Below are 22,582 nucleotides of genomic sequence, written 5' to 3'. Positions count from 1 at the left end.
TTGTCTTAGCAGAGGTTCAAATTCTGTTTGTGACTGTAGTACTTTTTATCAGTACCTTCAACTTTGTACTGTAAAGACTTTCCCCTTTATTCCGTGTGATAAGATCCTCTCAAAGGCCAGTGACCCATGAGGATGGGCAGAGTAAGGCTTAAAAGGAGATCTGTCTCTCCTTAAAAAAAAACTTTTGTTAATAAGAGAATACAATCATTTCATTTCATTTACTTCAATTAGGTGTAGAAGATTAAGGTAGCTATACCATGACACTATAGGTAGAGAAAAAATCAGTGAAAGAACTAGCTAACAAAAATCAAAAGGCACACAATTTTTGGAGAGAAACAGGCAAGGATTAAAAATTAATAGCTGAAATTGAAGCACTAAACATTGAATTTCTAAAGCGTGATGGAAACCATTTTAAAATAAATACAATGAAGAGATAATGTTAAATATGTTACTTATGTAGATAAATCAATATATCAATTATAAAAATAATATAAAAGAAATTTCATGAAAATGTAACTACAACAAACGTACCCGAATGACTTCTGGACAGGCATAGTGCGGTGAGCCGCAACTGGTCTCCAACATACTACCCCCAGGCTGCAATGAGGCCATTCCAAAATCTGCTATTTTTATATTATTCTTCTCATCTAACAGTAAATTCTCAGGCTTTAGGTCTCTATGGCTGTAAGAGCATAAAATGAATGATTAAAACGATAGAAATAGTACTTCCATTAGTTCTTATTTTCTTAAAATGTATCCTCTATCAAAAAATTTAAAGTACTGATAGTAAAATTAAATGTATTTTTTACTTATGATTTCTGGAAGTTAGTGATTATTTGACATACTTTAAAAGTCACAGTGATTATTATGTTGAAATACAATACTTTAGTAGTTTTAACTAAAAAATAATTGTTGTATTAATACTATTATACAAATTAGTTCTACACTATAGGTTAGTTGAAATAGTATAGGCAAGTTTACATGGAAGAACATGAATTACAGAAGGTAAAGTATTTAATGCCCTCAACTCTACCCAACCAGTATTCTCTGGCTATACCACTGATATTACTCGAAATTTTCAGACAACAACAGCCAAAAATATAGGAGACTTAGGTTTTATATATACATAAAATATTGAACTGTTGAATATTAAGATTTTGTTTGAAAATTTTTGCTGAACATACATTATAAACAGTAATACACAATATAATAGCAAACAACATTTTAAAGCATTCCTAAAATAAATGATACACTATGTAAAGGTATGATTCTACATTGTGTAGAATGGTAAGGTCAGTAACCAAGCCATTTTAGGAGTTTAACTGCAGAATATTTACTTATATATTTTATCAGAAGACTTCTTTTTTCAATAACAATTCTTGTAATAAGCAGAAATAAACTGTACCAATACATATCTGATAAGAATATGTTCTTTATGAAATTCATACACACAAGTGGGATACAAATACGTTCATTCTTAAGAACCTAATATAATCTTATTTGAAAATACCTTTACTGCAATATCTTTTATATCACCTTTCTTTCATAAAATATTTAATCCAAGAATAGATACAAGGCAATTTCTTTTTATTATTTGACTTAACTATTTGACTGAACTATTTATTTCAGTTACATACAAGTTTGGTATTTAAAATGTCTATTATATACTTATTAATTTTGAATATTAAAAGTTAGTTTTTGTATGGATGGGCCACAAATGTTATTGAGTTAAAGTTTTTCATTTACTCGATAACTTTAACATTCTAAATAATATATATAAGATTATTTTTTCCATAAAAATTCACTACTTCTGAGTTATCAGAAATGCAAAATGTATGCATGAATATCATAGGTATGATAGTCTTGTAAACATATTTCAAGTTTTAATTGTGTTAGCAATATTTCCGCACAGACTAAAGTAGAAAATTAACAAGATGATCAAACACTGACCAAATAAGTATAAAAACTAAAACTTTGTACAATTTCTTCTGACATCCGTTTTGAACAAATATAAAGTAGAATGATAAAACACACTGAACTTACCAAATTGAATGACTATGACAGAAATCTAGGGCGGATATAATTTGTCTGAAAAACCTTCTGGCTTCTTTAGGCGTTAACCTTCCCTTTTTAACTAAGTAATCAAACAGTTCTCCCCCAGAAACATGTTCTAGCACCAGATACCTGAAAACAAATAATGTTTTAGTATACATTATTTGACATTTAAGTATTTAAATATAACTCCTCTAACTCTAAAATGTCCTTTTAATTGATTTTTAAAAGTCTTAAAAGTCATGGAAAATGATTTCCAAAAGTTATTTAGTGGATTAACACAATTGTTTTGAACTAAGCAATAGTCAAAGGCATCAGGAGGTGATGAGTTATATAAATTTAAATACCTAAAATTTACAAAAAATGAGGGGGAAATTATTTAAAACACTGTTCCATAGCTAAACCCTTCATTTCCAAATTCTTCGAGAGTTCACTCCCCTATTACAGCATCAGACGTTCTAGTGCAATGTAAACCAGGATAAACTCCATGTAACTCAATTTGCGAAGACGGTTTTAAAAATTGTCTGAATTATTTAAGCATAATTACATAATATATTGCCTTAGTTTAAAATTTCAGATTTTGTGACTTGAAATCATAGTTGTAGCGATTTTGGTTAAAGTTTACTGAGGCTGCCTCCTTGAACAGAAATCATTAAATCTTGCAATGAGTGTAAAAACTAATGAATGGTATGCATTTGATTTTCATAGTACTATTCCAGATAAAGTTGATAAATCCCTAAGTAACAAAAAATCAGTGGGTTGGGATGAAACAACTCCTAATTTAATAAAAGAGGTTGCCTAGTTTATGCAAAGCCTCTAGTGGTCATTGTAAGTCAATCATTTAAAGTATTCTTTTTTCCAGAGCTCTTAAAGTATGATGAACTCATGCCTATTTTTAAGAAATGTGACTTGTGTAATCTTGACAGTTATCGACCAGTCTCAGTTTCCCAACATTTTCTTAAAGTTTTGAAAAATTGGCTTTTAAACCAAATCATATCTTTTTAAGAAAAAATGACAATTTGGCAATTGTACAGTTTGGGTTCAGAAAAGGATTGAGAACAGCAACTGCAATATCAAATTTAGTTAATGAGGTATCCTTGACCTAGGATGGATCACAGAGAACAATGGGCATCTTCTGTGACTTATCTAAGGCATTTGATTGAATTAATGATTGAATTCTTCTTTAGAAAACTTTGTAATTATAGTTTTTTAGTAGATTATATTTCATTGCCAAATTCATACCTTAGAAACCGGTACCAAAGAACAGTAATTCAGAAAAATAATACAACCTTTAAGTCAGAATGGGAAGAAATCAGGTTTAGGGCATCACAAGGGTCAATTTTGGAATGTCTTTTATTCCTTTTATATGTGAATAACTTGCCTATAAATGTATCTAACAACATTAATACTTTACGCTGGTGATTCACAGCAGTTGTAAAAGCTGATAACGATGCAGAGTTAAAAATTAGTCAGGGAAACTAGAGAAAATATCTCAATTCAAATGAAGTTTTTGAAAATTCACAACCAAAAGCCCATTTCACCTCCACAAATTCTGAGGCTGGTGAAATGGATGAGATGATTCAATTATACTAGCATGTCAAGCATCCTTTTGAGTTTCACATTAATGTTAGAGAATGTCTCCAAGACTTAATGATCATGATAAAATTTATTGCTTAGGAAATTCTACTATATATGACCCTGGTAGAAAATTAATTTTGTAGGACCATTTGCCTATATTCTATATCAATTACTTAATATTTTTCACTTCAGAACTCTTTAAAATTAAGAACATGTCACGTATATTGTTAAAAATATATTGTGCAAACACCACTTATTTATGGGTTAATGTAGCATGCTTAAAAATGTATTATTAGTTATTATGTTTCTTTGATATTTGCTCTAAAATAATGTTAATATTTCACTTATACCATTCATGTAAGCAACCAATGTCACTTAATATTAATATAAATCAAAGTGTACTTTTAAATTAGTATTCATATATCTGTAAAACTGGTGCAACATAAATAAATAAATAAATAAATAAAAATAAAATAAAATAAATAATAGTGCTATTAAAATTTTTGGTGTTACAATATTAATTTTATTATGGGCCACTTTTACACAACATGACACTTTTTCTTGTCCATGATAAATATATAACTTTAAATAAAATCTTCAATTGTTAAATAATAGCTTTGTATCACATCGTAGATTACCCTTGTTTCATCTCCTGAAATGAAAGTAAAAAATCGGACTTCAAACAAGGCACGCTCTACATTTTCTTGTAACAATCAGAAATGTTGATGCATTGTGAATAAACATTATCATATTATATTGTGTGGTTATAATGCATTTCCTTAAGTACAATATAACTTGTTTCCAACATCATCATAAATGTTGTGCACAGCACTATTGTGTCACGTTGTAAAGTAGAAAAGCACCCTTACGTAATCTTTGTAAGGTGATCTTTGAATCTGTACTGATACCTGAGTAGAGCCAAAGTGATGATACACTCATTGGTATAAAATAATTTAGAAAGATTTGGATTAATTTTAAAAACATTTGTAACACACTATTGTAAATAATTATCTTTGAAATTATTAAATGACTTGAAAATGAATTTCCAGCTCCAATACAAGCCACTACTCTCATCTACGCTGTGATGCCACTTATTTTTAATACATCCGAAACTTTGATCAACTTATTCAGTTGTGCTAATCAACAATTACTAATGTCTCAGTGGTTCCAATCAAATGGTTTTATGCTAGATGAAGATAAAAAGCAAAATATATTTTTCATCTTGAAATCAATAAATAATATTCAGTATGATGACAGTTTACGTTAGTGTTGAAACGTCTCCTTAATTCAGTTCCTGCTTATTATACAAAATCTGCCAATTTTGCTTTTATCCAATCTATATTTAGACATGATTTGTTTCTTTATGGCAAGTGCAGTGGAGAAAATTAAATATTAATGTAATTTCTAAATCCAAACCTTTAGACCATTGTAAGTCTATTTTATGTTAAATTTAAAATCATAACTGTTATCAATTTACATAAGTATAATATAGCAACCTATATAATTAAGAACCAAAACTTTCTGAATTTAGATTATAGCTGTAAAATGAAAAAAATGAATTAATGCAAAGGGAGGTCATCAAAGGTTGAGTAAAACCTTAATAATTCATTCAATTATTTCACGATGAAAAAATTCTGAAAAAGCATTAATGTAATGGCTATCAAACATCCTATCTTATAAAATTGAATAAATACTTTGCATTAAATTATATTACTTTCCGATTTTATAGCAAAGTATTGGTTTGGTTGCTTCAGTTTCAATTCATGGTAAAAGTTAAAATACTTTATATACAGTTTGTGAATGAGTGAAATGAGAAGTGTCATTTCAGCTAGGTTGTACATTTATTTAATAATTAGAATCTGTGTGAAATTGAATAGAATTCTTCAAATTACAAATACCCAATTGAATATTATTTCTATCAATTAATGTTAAGAAAACACCTTAATGTACTTGACTACTGTCTTGTTTTGTAAGTGATTTTAATAATAATATATAAATTAAGTTTACATTGCTATTTCCTCCTTATTCTCAGTTTTAATACTGCTGTTTTGTTTATTTTTACCTGTTCTTTTTTTAATGTTATGCTCTATTATTGTTAAAGATAACTAGTTATAAGGGATTAAGCTTAATTTAATGACAGATGTTTAGTAAGTTGAACTTGTTTTTGAGAATGTAATCAATCCTATACATGATTGTTTTCTACACATCATACTCACATTTTACATTATTTATTTAATGATCAATACACTTTCTTACTCCCAGTCTAATTACATTCTTTAGTAAAACTGTTTACAAACATCCTGTTTATGGGTTTAATAGATGAAGTACAATGAATTTTAGTAGTTTTTATTTTTAAGTAGTATAGATTTATTTTCGTTATGAACCCTTCATTCTTTTGATTCAAAATTGTTTCATGTACTACAAGTGAATTAGATGTGAACTATACTACATAATTAAAATATAATCATCAATAGTGATGTCATTTTTTAAGATATGATTAGTCTTAGTGCTGTATTAATATTTAAATGAATTTCAAATTTGCATCAGGTTAAGGTAATTGTTCCTCATTCATTGTTTTCAGTAATTCATTGAAGTGGCTGAAGCGCCCTCTTTAAAGACATGATTGGATCTAAGTTGTTGGCAATAGCCCATTTGCACACAAACATATTGTGCTTATGTAAGGCCAGCTCCAGTTGTGTACCGGTAGGCGGTGAGCTGCATTCCACCTTTCAGCCTCAGCTGTTGTAACCTGTTGTGTTTGTTAAACACTTAGAGTGACAAAAATACCAGACACTGTAGTATACTCCACATCCTACTCCACCGACGAAACAATGTATACTAAACAATGATGCTATCTGCTTATGAGCCAAATAGAACGTGAAATAAATGTTTAAAAAATATATAATTTAGCATAGATATTTTTTGGGAATAGGCTACTTTTGGAATTAAATCCTCAAAACAAATAATGAGAAAGAGCAGTACCACAATGCCTGCAAATCACTAACTGTCAGCAAACTGAAAATCTCTTTTACACAGTTCTGATGTATTGTTCAATGACTATGTTCGTACATATGCCATTTCATATTCAGCTTACAATGCATTTTGCTTCTAGTGAATGCTTTATGTCTGTTGTCCATACTTCACGAGTATCCATATTTATATTGCAACAAAATGCTAGTAAATTACTAAATACAAGTATTTACTGCTGTTAAATCGTATTTATAAAGTTTCAAAAAGATTCCAATAATTTTTGTCTGATAAAGCAAACACTTAATTTTTCAAGAATTGTGAGATTGCTAAATCTTTATAATATTTGTAGTATTCAGGTTCAAAGTCAACTAAATTTCTGAGGTAATGCTTACAAAATTTCTGAAAAATAACACTGTTCATTGATTATACACTCCCAATATCCTGCACTCCATCACATAAGACAATTTTTAAATTCTTTAAATATCCAACTACACCTCAATATTAATGCAAGGAATCATACTAAATTGGTTAAGTATTTTTTGAAGACTTACAGAATAAGAAAGAATTATTAATGCAAAATTGTGTTTCACTTTCAAAAAGACTGCAAACATAAAATAAAAACAAATTTAAGTTAAAAATAAACTCCTTACCATCTCTTTCAATGAACCCTTCCAGTTTTTGTCCTGTATCTAGGCCTTATTCACTAAATAAAATTTAATCTTTAAGAAATTATATTTTGAGTATTTTTGTGGTATGTATATAAGATTTTTTTTTCATTTACTCAGAAGTTCCTTAAAGGCCCAATTGAGAAAATCTATCATGCTTTATTAACAATGTAAAATATCTTGAACAATGATGTTCAACTTTATTTTATATCATTACAACTGTACTAATTGCTGAATTGACAGTCCATTCAACACACAATCAGCCATTGATTCTGCTAAGAAGCATTTTGAAATCATTGCTCGGAACCCCTCAAAACGGTAGTAACTTTTAGTTGAAAAACTAATCCTACTTTCTGTGATGTTTCAATCGCTAAAAGAAACATGGGTCTTTATATTTTTTATTTTATATCTTACTTTATATCTTCTAGTTTCTTCTATGCTTTCCTGTACATTAAATATCATTATACGATAGACAATAGACAATATGCTTTATTCATAATCTTTGAGATTAGAATGGTGTCATTACATACGTATACAAATAATGTAAATTTGTATTAATTCAGGTTGGTTGAAAAGGTGTTGATTCATCATTTCTCCTCCAGTCCAGGAATTCCTCAATTGAGTAGTAAGGGCGGTGAAGAAGCCAGGTAGTCAGTTTTCTTCTGAGCTGCTGTTGTCTTGTGGTGTTTTTGACCTCTTGTGGTAGGATGTTTAGAAATTTTGTTCCGGCATATGTGGGTTGTTTTTCAAACAGGGTCAGTCGATGGGTTGGAAGTGTATAATTTTGTGCCGCTCTTGTGTTGTAGGAATGTACATCAGCTCCTCTTGTCAGGTTTTGTTGACTGGCATAAATAACTGCTTCTAGGATGTACAGAGCTACTGCAGTCAGTAATTTTTCCTGTTTAAAGGCGTCTTTACAGGATTCCTGGGGTCCTAATCCTGTTAGTATACGGACTGCTTTTTTCTGTAGCACAAGTACCCTTTGCATGTTAATTTTGGAGGCGATTAATAGGCTCTCCCTACTACTGATGGAATCAGCTCCTTGACAATATCATAATCATTGACAGTTACACTTGTTTCAAGACTGAGTTGAAAGACTTACTGAAGCGGAGTCTGCAGGGTTGATTGTTGGGAGTATTATTAGTGAGATATGTAAATGGTAAATGGATAATTGAGTCTTCTTTGAATTTATTTTATAACATCTTCAGTAATTATTGTATTTTGTACATATACATATAACTTTTTCATATCCTAACAAAACAAAACCTAAATAAATAGAATTTCTGCTATTGTGTAACATTTGTTGTGATGTGTTTATGGTACAACATTAATAAATATTGTATTTATAATTAGTTGTTTTGTTTTTATTAACTCAATTCACCTTCAAAAAGAGATTATTTTAATTTTATTTCATTATATCATAACAAACTGATGAAAAACTATGCATGAAAACTTTCCAAACAAGTCTGATATTCTGGAATACCTTTGAACTCCTAATGTAAATAATAACTAATTTATAATCTTTGGCGGTATATATAAACCTACCTAATTTTCAGTGACTTTGAGACTTTGATCATAAATATTATAGTAGCCTACTATTGTAGTATATATACACATATATACAATATTTCTATAATTATTAAAAATTAGTTACTAATTCGCAGATGTCTTAAGAATACATAAATTTACACTTAAATTTCACTTGTGGGTCTTGAAATAAACACTATAACAATGTCTTTGTTTAGTATAAAAAATGCAGGATGGATGAGGAACTTCTGTTATTTTATTAGCAGAAATACTCTCTTTGACTTCAAATGCTAATAGCCTGAAATTTGAAATGATGGTTGCCTTGTGGCCAAAGGGCCTTATTATGACGCAATTTAAATTTATAAAATTTAATGTATTCTGAGGCTATCATCGTAAGCCTAGAAAGTTTTCATGTAAGTATTTTTGTATGAGAGAAAATTTTCTTTGCATAAGAAGAAGAATCTATGAGTATGTATCAACTTAAGCCCTGTAGATGGAATTTGAACCAAAATTATGCATTTTGGAATTAAACATGAATTATTGAAGTTTAATTCAAATTGATAGGTGCAACAGATTCCAAATTTTAATTAGATGTGTAGTTTCTATTTATTTGATACTATTAATTTTTGTAACTATATATACTCATCAGGAACAACTTTAATACCATAACAAAATTAATTTTAGTACTAGTACTATAACCTACAAATTTATTAAAATATGTTCATGGCTGGACATTGAAAAGTAACTAGTCAATTTCACTGATAGCCATGACAACTTGTGAATGCGTTTATTAAACGTCTTACAGTTATTTAGATATAAAAACTGTAATTACTGTTTTCACAATTATTAAGTACTTTTCACAAAACAATATTCTTACTTATCTATCTGTAAAAACGGTTTCTACCAATTATGTTATAAATAAATTTGTAATATAGATATTATATTCCCATTGATAGTGCACAGACAATTTACAACCTAATTTTATTTACAACTTGCACTACCAACAATTGCATTAAGCATAATGAAACTTTTATAAAAATCAGCACAATCATTCTCTTCAAATTCTGGCAGTGAATACACAGCGATGCAATCAAACAATTTGTCAGACATGTAAATATGCTGATGGCACTACAAAATGCAATATAACTGTAGCTAAAATGGACTGCAAAATGGCGTTTTTATTTAATGCGGTAACAATATCATTACAATGTGATATTATTTATTGAAATGTTCTTGATAATTCAAGTAGTTTAAGAAATGAATAGGTACATTTCAAAATTTAGGAGCAAAAACCTTATCTTGAGGTAATATTAAGCCTTGGGGTGATTTAAAGCCTTGTTTTGTGGAGTAAGGTATTAATTTTTAGTTTATTCAATCCATTTGTCTTTTTTTGCATTTTATGGTATAGTTACTTATATTCCGTTGATCTTATGTACTTTATACCGAACAACAAAACCCAATTAAGAAATTCATGATTAACAGCTTTATGAAATTTATGAGTTGTATCTAAATGTGTTTTGTCAATTAACCACTTCATACAAGCTGTAATACATTTGTGATTTACTAATAATTGTGAAAATATGTATTTTAATTTATACAGATTATAGAATATTTGGCATAATATGGTAGTATAAACAAGCTGTGGGTACATATATCTTAGACAGATGGTATATGAGAACAACCACTCATGGAATCTTATGGTAACCTTTAAGCCAGTAAAATTATACTTACAGGTATTTTTTATTTTCGTAGACATCAGACAATCCGAGAACATGGGGATGGTCTATGAGCTTCATTATTGCAATCTCTCTCTCCACCTGTAAATTCATTGTAGGAACGTTACACATTTAGTTATGGGAATAACTTTTCCTTAATTGACAATAGCTAATACTCTCACATATTTATGTAGAATAAGTTTTTAAATAAAATCATATAATAGAACGTTTTCAATATTTTATTATTACCATGGATCCTAAATGAGGTGTAGTTAAATTCAATATTTCCCCCCATAATATACGAAAAATATGATTTTTTCACCATTGTTTATTTTTTCATTTCTACATAAATAAATTTGTATACTTTTAAATCCCACATCAGTAATTGTAAGCATTAAATATTTTAAAGTATCAGTCTGACCTTCTTGGCTTCACCTAACATTTAAAAAGTTTTCAGATGTATATTTAGTGTTTTTCAATTTCTTAAATTACACAAACTTGTATGAGCAGTGGTCTTAAATGGGGAAAGCCTTAGTAATTCTTGTAGGTTAACAATATTTTCCACACTTAATCACATCCAAGGTATATACCAAGTGGGCACTACATTTAAACAGTTACAGATCTTATTTCTACAAATTTATAAGTTACGTGAAAATGTGTTAGTAATAACAATAAGGGGTTCTTACTAAGATCCCTAACTTAGGTTGTGGTTAATTACAACTGATTGCATCTTTTTCAGGATTTTTCATGCCACTTTTAGGATTGGGTGGAAGTAGCCATTGCAAGTCTATAATTCTTAAATCAGTATATTTGTTTTAATTTCAATTTCGAACACTGAAATAAATTATATAACAATATGGCCAACACGAATACAACACAATAATTTTGTATGCATGTTCATAGATGTCAAACACAGTGAGATATGAGAAAGCAAAAGAGAAAATAATAAACCAAAATTAGAGCTGATAATATGAAGAAACCTACTTTCTAGCTTATAGACACAATACAGTTAAATTCAGACCATGTATGTTTGTTACTGCAAGTTTCTTTACACGGTTGTGCCTTAAAAATTATAAGCCACACCTACATAAAAAAAAGAAAAATCTATTGTAACCGAGCTCTATTTTATCCATTTGCATGTTAACTATTTTCACTATAATTATTTTGCATACTTGCCTTCATAAGCACTGATTCACTAAGTTTTTCACGGTTTATGATCTTGATGGCAACTTTCTTGCCTGTGACACAGTGGATGCCTAGCTTCACAAGTCCTGAAACATAGACCACAACAATTAGTAAGTAACAATTTTAAGATTGAAGTTGGGCATGAAAAATAGAAAACTAAAATATAACACATAACATATAAGTTAAAAAAATTACTCATAACTAATTCTTTGTTAATCGGCAGTTAAACAATTATTGATGAGGATTTATTGTACAGGTATTATAAACTATGAGGGAAACATTACATGTGCAAAAATAAAGAAAAAACAATAACTGAAATGTTCTTTGTTTGAAGGTTATTTTTGACAATGGAAGGATTGTGAAGAAAACAGGATTTTTCCGGACATTTGCCATCGTTCAGTGAAACAAGAAATCAGTAACACTACGTTTAGAGATCTGCATTCTGAGCTTCCTGAGTTAGGCGTGCCACAACGCTTTGGTATGATTTGTTTATCTCAACCTAGTTTGTAATTATGTATTAGGTTAGTTCTTTACCTGAAGAAGAGATCAGATTGCAGATCTCGAAACGTAGTGTTACTGATTTCTTGTTTCACTGAACGATGGCAAATGTCCGGGAAAAAACTGAAATGTGTCTACATAAGAGCAGGACATTAATTACCTCAGTTCTTTTTTCTAGCAATTGACTGTTAAGAAACACATTTTCTTGTTTGAGATATTTTTACTCATTTTGACAAAATTTGGCATCACAATTTTCAACAAATACAATTTTTAACATAGTGAAAATATGTCTTTCGTCCTAACCTCCGAGTTTGATACTAACACCCAACCTAAAATAGTTCAGAACGTAATTGGTTTTATTTGTAAATTATAAAAGTATTTATATGTTAACGAATAATAATAAATGGTCTTATTACTAATCATATACCACAATTGATAAAAATCCATTTAAAGAGTGATTAAAGTTGGCATCAAAACTAGAAAAAACACATAATATACTAGTACAAAAATTAACTCATAATTAATTCTTCGTCGTTTGAAAGTGACACAATCATAGATAATAATGTAATGTACGGGTTTAATAATGTACACAACTAAGCTTTAGGAAAACATTATACACACGAAAGTTAAAAGACAATTAATATCCTGCTTACCAAAAAGAAAATTCTTAGTAAATTAAAAATAAAATTTTAAAAATTGCATATGACATTTGCATAAAGACAACTAAAGAGTTCAAACATTTAATAACCGAAATTGCCTACCAAAATGGCCAGTTCTGTACTTTATTTGTTTGTAAAGTATTGCGTTTTTACTTTCTGAATGAAAATCGGCATGCACATCTGTTAAACGTGGAATACAGAAGCAGAATGTACATTTTATGAGTTATTCCTGTAATTCTAACTAGTGATGTGTTAAAATATCTGTATTCTTTGGACTATTTTATTTTACCAGATGTTTTAGCTTTTTTAATGTTTATGATATTTTGACATCGCAGTTATAAAATGCCACAATTTAAAATTAGAAACAGCTGTTTCTTAAAGATTTATTTACTCTGTTTAGGATAACTACTGTTGTGAGGAATGAGTAGCCCGGGGTTTTAGGTAATCAGTGAATATAGTAGCTGTACAAAGTAAAATAAATTTTGTACTAGCCTAGTTTGCTTTATATACCTTTACGGGAAACCGTTAAAAGAAACAGGCACCATACATTTACTTGATTTGGATCATAAATACTCAATTAAGACCACAACTATCAATTGGTTTACTGAAAAATGTGAAGATCTTCCTTAAGTAGCTCAAAGAAGTCCATTTGGAAATGTAGCAATGAACTAAATGTTCCTAAATAGTTTACAAAGTAAAACTTAAGTGTACTATATAAATCTTAAGTTATTGCACACATTGCAGACAGAAGATAATACAAACTTCTCTGTAGACATTAACATAAACACCCCCCTCTCCTTTCTCTAAAGATACATTTTTGGCACTTCCACGGAATCTCATTATTGATCCCTACCGCTTTGCTGAAAGTACTATAAACAATATTGTTGAACCTCAACACGTTAAAGCAGCATACAATTCAACAACATGATAATAAACACATTTTCGACAAGGTGGAGTGTCACCGCTTACAGACAATGTTGATCCTGGGTTCCTTTGTTGCAACACTCCCTCATGTTCGGATAGGACGTGTTGTTTGGCCACCATCCCCAAATGGCCTAACACCATTTCTCTTTTGGGGGAGTGTGAGGCAACGTGTTTACAGTGAAAATGTAAATCATACAACTTTTGAGGCAGCTCATTCGGGAACAGGTAGTCGGTTACTGCTGATGGTCGTAGCTATAATATAATAATAGAGAGATCATTATAATAGTGTAATTATAATAGAGGGATACGTGTTGCTTGATGTTTGTAAAATATTCATCGCGGCTCACACTAACTGTAATAAATATATGTAGCAACATAGTGGGACGGTGTAAAATGCTACTTACATTTTACTCTCTTAATATATATTTTTGTATACATATATGGCAACATGGCACTCAAATTCCCATTACTAAAAGAACTTAATAATTATTTATAAACTCTAAAAATACATTAAAAATAATCCATCACTGGATTTAGAAATAAATTAACACAATGAATTTGTATGTTACAAAACAAAAATGACGTGTTAAAAAAAATTATTACCCGTTTTTAAGAAAGTTACGTTATTACAGTAGTGAAAATGTATTTCAAAATTTTGCCTTCAGAATTATCATGTTTGGTTCAGGAATAAAGATACAATATTGGACTTGCCCTTCAATGGTTGCCGGTATTGTGCAACATTGCCTCTCCTTATATAAGGCGCAAGAGGGCTCTGACGAGAGTGTTTTTACAGATATTATCTGCTCCCTAGCTACTCATTCAACAAGACCGCCGAAGATAAGCCTCCTTAAAGCCACTCTTAAAGTCATCTCTCTAATTATATGCTGACAGTATTTCGTCCTAGTCCACCTGGACGAATGTCTCAGGTTGGGATAATGTGCAAGATAGGATATACTCGTAGCTGATCCATCAAGAGAACTACGTAGAACGAACTTTTCACGAAGAATGTGTTCCTTAATCAACCGTTTCCTCACTAGCACTAACCGATGTTATTATAAGGAGTCCAAATGGAAACAAATAGGTTGGCGCAAGTGCCGTTCAACAATAAGCCATATCGTTAACGAGTTGCATCGCAATGTTTTCAGTAAGGATTAGAATTCAGTTACCCAAATAGCTCTCTATTGGCTTGTGGAGTTGGATTTGGCTTTATGACGGGAGACACATTTATCTTGTTCTTTATGTGATGCACAGTATTGTTTTGAAAAGTACCAACTATATAGAAGTAATATAGAACTATTTTTGTTATGTTATATATCTCCTTTACTTTTGATATCATTATTACGGCACTTCATTATTGTTATTAATTTTTTTTTAATCTTTAATTCTAACATACCTATATAATGTAGAATATAAATTATGCGATATTAATTTGATTCTATTGTGAAAACAAACAAAACATAAAGAAGAAAAGCAATACGTTTTATATATATATATATATATATATATAAAACGTATTGCTTGTATATATATATATATATATATATATATAAAACGTATTGCTTGTATATATATATATATATATATATATATATATATATATATAAAACGTATTGCTTGTATATATATATATATATATATATATATATATATATATATATATACATACATTAAACCACAGAATTGGTGTAATTTAAAATAAATAAAACGATTTTTACAGCATTTCTGCTACACACAAACACGCATAATCAAAACAAAATATATACTGTAAACGCTATTTATTTTGTACCTACATCAAAAATATAAAATGAAATAACGGTGAAAATATTAAAAGTGAAATTCCGTGTACGAGCTACTTTGTCAAACATGACCATGCGTGTCATAGATAACAGAGAGCTATCAGGTCACATACAACAAGGAATAATTTTCAATGGAAACTATAAAACACTTCCTGCTTTTTTCAGGATTAAATCTAGAAGTTAACTCCATTATCTGCACCACTAACTGTGCATATTAAATTAAATATTCCATTTCCCCAATAAGGAGTACGCAACATGAAAAACCCAGCACATATGCGTTAATTCACTTCAATGTGAATCAAAATCTTAAAAGTTTTCTCAAAATATTAAGGAACCCACTTTTCATAAGAAAAAAAACTACACGTTTAAAAATTTAATCCATGGATATGTCATAGATATGTTTCTATCGATTTAAAATACCTGTTGACACGTAGGTAGCTTGGGGACGACCACATCTTATTTAATCTTCTAAAATCATTTAATTAAAATGTTAGCTTTATGATCTGAACTGAAATTTTATTAATAGACATTTAAAAGAGACTCGTAACATAACTGTTAATGGATGTTATTGGTCAGCCAGTTAGAAATATATTACCATAGGTTTCAATTATGGCCTTATTGGCTTTTTGTCATGTTTTTTATTAGTTTCAGTGTTATACAGATGGTTTAATAGTTTAAAATATTTAAATTAGATTTAATTACTAAAACAATTTTCCAACTCATTGCTGCACGGAACTATGCCTAGTCCTGTGACCCCATGTTGCACGGAACTATAAAAATTTTTAAAAATGCTTATATTTAATTGTTTTCTGTTTTCTTGGGTATCAAATAACCTGTTGATACAAATTTAATAAATGTTCCTTTGTAATATATATAAATAATGGGTGTTACAATTTGTTTAACACTACGCAAGCCGATGCTAAAGGGTGTTACAATATTTGTATCACTACGCAACATGAAATTTGAGTAATTTCTAATGAAACACAAGATGTACTGTAGTATGTTTACTAGGGATACATACTACAGTACATGTATCCCTTAGTACAGTACGGTCCTTGGAGGCCAATACTTGTTCCACACTATTTAACGATATAGTACAGAAATCAATTGAGAATGCCACAAAGTTAAGTAATAAAATATCTACTAGATCTAAGAAACTTAAGCCTTGGATATCTGCGGGATTGATTTGTTCAATAAGAGCGAGGGATAAGTTAAGTAAAATAATTAAAAAACAACCTTTTAATGTGTCATTAAAACATTATTACCACAACTATAGACAAACTCTAAGCACATCATTAAAACACGCCTAAGAGAGAATATTATCGTTCTAAAATTACTGAAAACAGAAAAGACCCTAAAATGTTTTTGGGGAATAGTAAACGAATTGGCGGGTAGGGTGCAAACCAGGGATACATTTCCAATACGAAAGTTTCTGCCGACAAATTCAAACATTACTAACGATTAAAATTACTCAAGTAGCAAATGATTTCAATAATTATTTTGCGTCTGTTGGGAAAACGTTAGCCGATACAATTAACCCGGTAGGGGACCCAGTGGTGAGCGATAGCGACTATAGACTGGATGCGACATTTACGTTACGTACGGTGACAGAACTGGACATAATACGGCACGTGACAAATTTACGTGGAGGCTCTGCCCCGGGTCATGATGGCGTTTCTGCACGGGGTCCTCAAGGACAATTTAAGCACTTTTATGAAACCACTGCTATACTTGATCAATTTAAGTATAACCCAGGGAATATTCCCTGACAATTTTAAGTTGGCTAAAGTGTACCCTTTGCACAAGTCAAAACAGCTTTACTGACAAAAAACAACTTCCGTCCCGATATCCCTCTTGAGTGTCTTTGCTAAGGTACTGGAGAAGGTAGTTAAGGAACAGCTCGTACATTTTCTCCAGGTAAATAATGTACTTTCTCAGTGTCAGTATGGGTTTAGGGACGACAGGAGTATTTCGGATGCATTGTTTGATTTAAATAAAGAATTAAATAGTGCAATCTCAGAAAACAAAAAATCAATGCTAATCTTTTTAGACCTCAAAAAAGCCTTTGACTCTGTTGATAGAAATAAGTTAATGAATAAATTGGAACAATTAGGTGTTAGGGGCAATGCCCTTACCTGGTTTCAAAGTTATTTTACCAATAGAAAAACAATATGTCTCAATTTGTAATGTTAGTAGCGATGCAATTAATGTAGACTACGGTGTAGTTCAAGGGAGTACACTTGGGCCAATTCTGTTCTTATTATATATAAATAATATTGCCAAGCTAAATTTTAAACGGAAAAATAACATTATTTGCCGACGACACACTTATTTTTCTGAAAGGAGAATACATGGGCGGATGTGAGACGAGAAGCATTAAGTGATTTAATGTTATTGAAAAAGTGGTTTGATCAGAATGTCCTTTCCCTAAATATAACTAAAACAAAATTTATGCCAATTTCTTTGAATCCTCAGTCGGATTATGTCTTAGGAAATCTGATCATACATAATTGTGGAAATCACAGTAACAGTACCTGTATTTGTGAAGCAATCGAAAAAATAAACTCGTATAAATATCTTGGCGTTATTTTAGATTTCCGTTTGAAATGGTCAGACCATATTGAATATCTCAAACAAAAGACCCGAAAGTATATCTTTGCCTTTAAGAACCTTAGGGATATTCTTGCTGTTCAAGAAATGAAAATGGTATATTAGCATACGTGCAATCTCTTTTTGCATTTGGGGATAATTTCTTGGGGGGCAGCTTATAAATCAAATCTTGATCCTCCTTTTTACGGTTCAGAAAAACAATTTTGAAAGTAGCTTTTAAAAAAATGTCATAGGTTTTCAACATCCCATTTTATTTCAAGAAACTAAAATGTTTACAATAAGACAAACTTTTTATAAAATCTCTTTTAATACACATGTATAAAAATTTAGATGATTTATTTGTAAGAACTCAACACACCCATAACACACGTTATTCTAGATCAACAGGAATTCTACCACTGCAATTAACTAAATCTTATTCTAACACCAACTCATACTATCTTGCTCACGTGCTTTTTATAAATATGAGTAAACAGTTTCCAAATTTTAGTGTTTTCATTGAAATTTCTACAATTATTTTTAAAAGGAAGGTTAACCAGTGGGTTATTATCATTTGTCTATTGAGGAGGCCGAGGCAGTGCTGTCTACGAACTACAGACGGACAGTTTGACATGTAAAACAGCCACCACTCCTATCCCATCATCATTCATTATCAATAACCTATTATAATCTGCGGTGACCCTGCTTAATTATCATTGTTGCTAATATGTATATGTTTTAAAATTAATAATATTTAATGCTTTAAAACGGGTACAAAGCAAAATTACGCGGTTTTTTCCTTTTAATATATTCATTGCATATTCGCATGTGTATGTGCATGCATATATATATATGTATATATGTATGTGTGTGTGTATGTATGTGTGTGGTGTGTAGTGGTGTATTATTTTGTACTATATTTATATTCATTTTTTTTTTTATTAATCCAGTCCGTTATTTCTTCAGGGCGTGAACAACTCGAGACTGCGCACAGGCATCATAGCCCATGCAGGGCTCATTTCCCGAGGACAATGTTTTTATACATGATGCTATTTTTTATGATGTTTATTTTATGTTGTTTATTCTATGATGATTATTTCTTATTCTTTCTTCACATTTCAAAATTGTTCGGTATTGTAACAATCTAGAAATTAATTGTACAGATTGTATTATAATATTGTACATATTTTTGGGAAATAAAAAATCAATTCATTCATTCATTCAGGTTGTTGAGGCGTGAATGAAAATGCAAATCCAGGTCAAACTGAGGTTATATTATTATATGATAAAGATACATATAAGTATGATTATTGTCAGAAGAAAATTTAAAAAAACAATCATTTACTGAGAGTTTCTGGCCTAATTTACTGCTGTGAGTGGTACTTTTGGAAACAGTCCTTGTTTTTGCTCAAACACAGAGGAACACAGCAAATGGAACACATCCAGAATGTCGACATTTGTTTCTTCTTGTTGCTACAAAAGGCGCATCGCCGTCTTGTAGTTCTTTTCGGCTGATGGGAAGAGGCGGACCGTCGTATTTCTACAGATCCATAAATAATGTAGATTTTCCAATTTCTGTATCACACTCTTCTATTTCTTCGTCATCAAGAATTCTCTTCGACATTTTGACACCTAGAATAAAATCTTCAATCAGGATAAGACAAATTTATAGATGTAGTCTAACCTAACCTAACCTTATCGTGTCTCTAATGAAAAATATTATTTTTAGCTCGAAAATTTTATGTAGGAGTTGTGGATTGAAACAAACGTGAATTATATTTATGCTAAATAAATAACTTGCCGCCAAGAGGAAAAATTCAAAATGTGTAAATGGTATTCCATGTTGCATGGTGTTACATTTTTTGAACAAGGGCCGGACCCCGTTTGCATAGTGTTACATAATTTGTATTCAATATAACCTATCACCTAGCCATGTGTAGTTGAAATAAATCATGGGAATACAAATTTATATTGTATAACGAAACTATAAGTTCATTTTCCATTAAGAATAAGTAGAATCAATAATAAACTTACCTCAAGAATCATGAAAGTATCAATGACAAGAGTAAACAACAACAGAATCACATCACATGTGAGCGTCTCTGAACACAATGAATAAAGATGTTTCCTTCAAATACCCACATACCCTATCTAGCGGCGATGTGTTGAACTACAGGGGAACAGTTTCAAAGTATAGTAGCGCTGTGTGCCTGGTGGAAAAATAATAAAACATGTGGTGTTACACAAAATATAACACTGTGAAACAATGGACAAAAATTTGGAGTTACATTTTCTGTAACACTATGCTGCAAAGAGGGTTATTGTATAAACTTACAAATTTGGTTTAAAAAGATACATATATCAAAGTAAATAGAATTTTTGTAACAAAAAGAGCCATTTTAGTCAACTAGAAATGATAAATGTTTTAATTGTTGCCTTTTAATTTATTTTTAATCAAGATAATACAAATTGATCATTCCCACGTTATTAATTAGTAATGCATTGCTAGTGGTTTATAAATTAATTTTACTAAAACTTTTAATCACAGAAACCCCTCTTATAGTATATTTAATTCCAATTAAATAAATCGACAAGATAATATAACACCAACGGAGCTGTATTAGATTATTTTCATTTGAGGCATGGCTTAGAACAAGTCCATGTGTAACACGAGAAGGAGGGAAGAATATTTACAAAACAAATTTATCATTAATTCTGATGGTCAATCATTGACAAATAAAAATTAAATAAGGAATGGCAAAGGCTTCAAGAAACCGTATACGTTTTAAGACCAGCTCCTTGTCGGGTAGTTTTCTATGGGTACACTCTACCATTTTTTGTATTCTAGTTTTATTTTAAACTATCACTAAATTCAAAAATCTAAAATAAAATTCCTGGATCGGCATCAAATATACTCTTTGTGGAACTAAACATAGAGAGACTCGAGAAAGCTAAACTCTCAGCCATAGAGATGCAAACTTCCTCCTCCTAAAGTAATTAACATCATTTGTATGTTTGTTTCGTAATACTTAGCTGGAATGTTAAACGCCGCCAATTTTAAGTACTACCAACGCTTCTATTGATTTTGGCAACAAGTCGAGCTCTTGATGCCAACCAACCTCAATTTGCCATTATTGTCAGTATAAATTTATTTTTGATAAAACAAGTAACTAGGGGAAATACTATTGTGTAACTTTCTACAAATTCTATGTATTCTTTTGTTAAATGATTTTACTCAGGAATTCATTTGCTCGAATCTTATAATAAATCAAGTAATATGGTACAACAACTGGATTGGTTTTATCTGATCAAGATTAACAGATAAGTGATTAATACCACATATAATGATGAAACAATATGAAGCCCACGTTCAAGCCGGTTATGGCTCATGCGGGAATATTTCCATAATTACATAAGTAGTAAAATCGTATACAGAATTTTACTGGAAATAAATGATGTCTGTTTAATGATATTAATTAGTCAACCACAAGCACGCAAGCCTATATAAGAATAGACGGCACTGGCGCAGTAGGCCGTTTTAAGTGGATAAAGCTACATATCCTAAGTAGGGTATATGGCTTCCGGAGTTAAGCATGGCAAATTTGTTTACATAAGTGTTTATGTTCGATAGATTTACTGTATTTACTCCTCTTACAAGTGTACACTGTAAGTCTAAAAAAATTATTGAAATATATTCAACGATTACACTTTATACATAAGATCAAACTGTGTGTTTAAAAACTGTATAGTAGTCTATGTGTATAAAGACTACTCATTTTATTGAGACAAACGAATGATTATTTATTTTGGCTATTATTATTATTTAATGGTGGAACTAGTTATTATAATACGAAATGAAATAAAAGTTTTAAAATTTATCAGATTTAAAGTTTAATATTGTGAAACACCATTGAAATTAATGATGTTGAGTGAAATAAATGTGGATTATCCATATGGCTTTATCATACAAATACACAAACACTTTGTTTAGTGAATATCTATAAAAATCAATTGATTTTATCAAGAATCCAAATATAATAATATTGAATATTAGGTGTTAAAAATAATCATGTGATAAATGAAACTGTAAAATGTATACCCCCTGTTCAACCAAACATTGCTACATTACATTATTTTAAACTGTAATTTTTGTACCGTTATAAATTCCGATATTATGTGTATAACACAACACTATTAAGCAAAACTATTCTTCGACTTATGATTGCTAATAGATATTAGTATATGTTATATACTACACTTTGTTATCTTACCCATGTTTATGTTATTTTATAGTTTATAATGTTTTATACTGTGTTGTAAATTAACATATACACTCGCAGTAGTGAGCGCTTGTTTTATTTCCGTAATATATTATATTATATTAATATTTTGGCCTTCATTCCTTTCCAATTGATATATTACTT

The 22,582-nt window shown here is 30.1% G+C and overlaps 1 protein-coding gene and 1 long non-coding RNA gene across 3 annotated transcripts in view; both read right to left on the bottom strand.

The window, feature by feature from the left end:
• Positions 1–22,582, bottom strand: part of LOC124369350 (serine/threonine-protein kinase BRSK2-like) — a 152,170-nt gene that overhangs the window by 62,171 nt on the left and 67,417 nt on the right. For both annotated transcript variants that reach the window (XM_046827328.1, XM_046827329.1), the window contains exons 2-5: positions 11,684–11,778; positions 10,524–10,609; positions 2,044–2,184; positions 532–682 (exon numbers count right to left, since the gene is read on the bottom strand). In XM_046827328.1, the coding sequence (XP_046683284.1) occupies positions 532–682; positions 2,044–2,184; positions 10,524–10,609; positions 11,684–11,778 (473 nt within the window). The remainder of the gene's footprint in view (positions 1–531; positions 683–2,043; positions 2,185–10,523; positions 10,610–11,683; positions 11,779–22,582) is intronic.
• LOC124369351 lies at positions 19,412–20,286 on the bottom strand. Its single transcript, XR_006923067.1, has 2 exons — positions 20,193–20,286; positions 19,412–19,790 (listed from the first exon to the last, which is right to left on the bottom strand). It is a non-coding gene; the product is annotated as an uncharacterized LOC124369351 (long non-coding RNA).

This window comes from Homalodisca vitripennis, chromosome X (genome assembly GCF_021130785.1).
Source record: "Homalodisca vitripennis isolate AUS2020 chromosome X, UT_GWSS_2.1, whole genome shotgun sequence".
Taxonomy (NCBI): Eukaryota; Metazoa; Arthropoda; class Insecta; order Hemiptera; family Cicadellidae; genus Homalodisca; species Homalodisca vitripennis.
The sequence above is the reverse complement of the archived record's forward strand: the minus strand, read 5'-3'. Positions and strand labels throughout refer to the sequence as shown.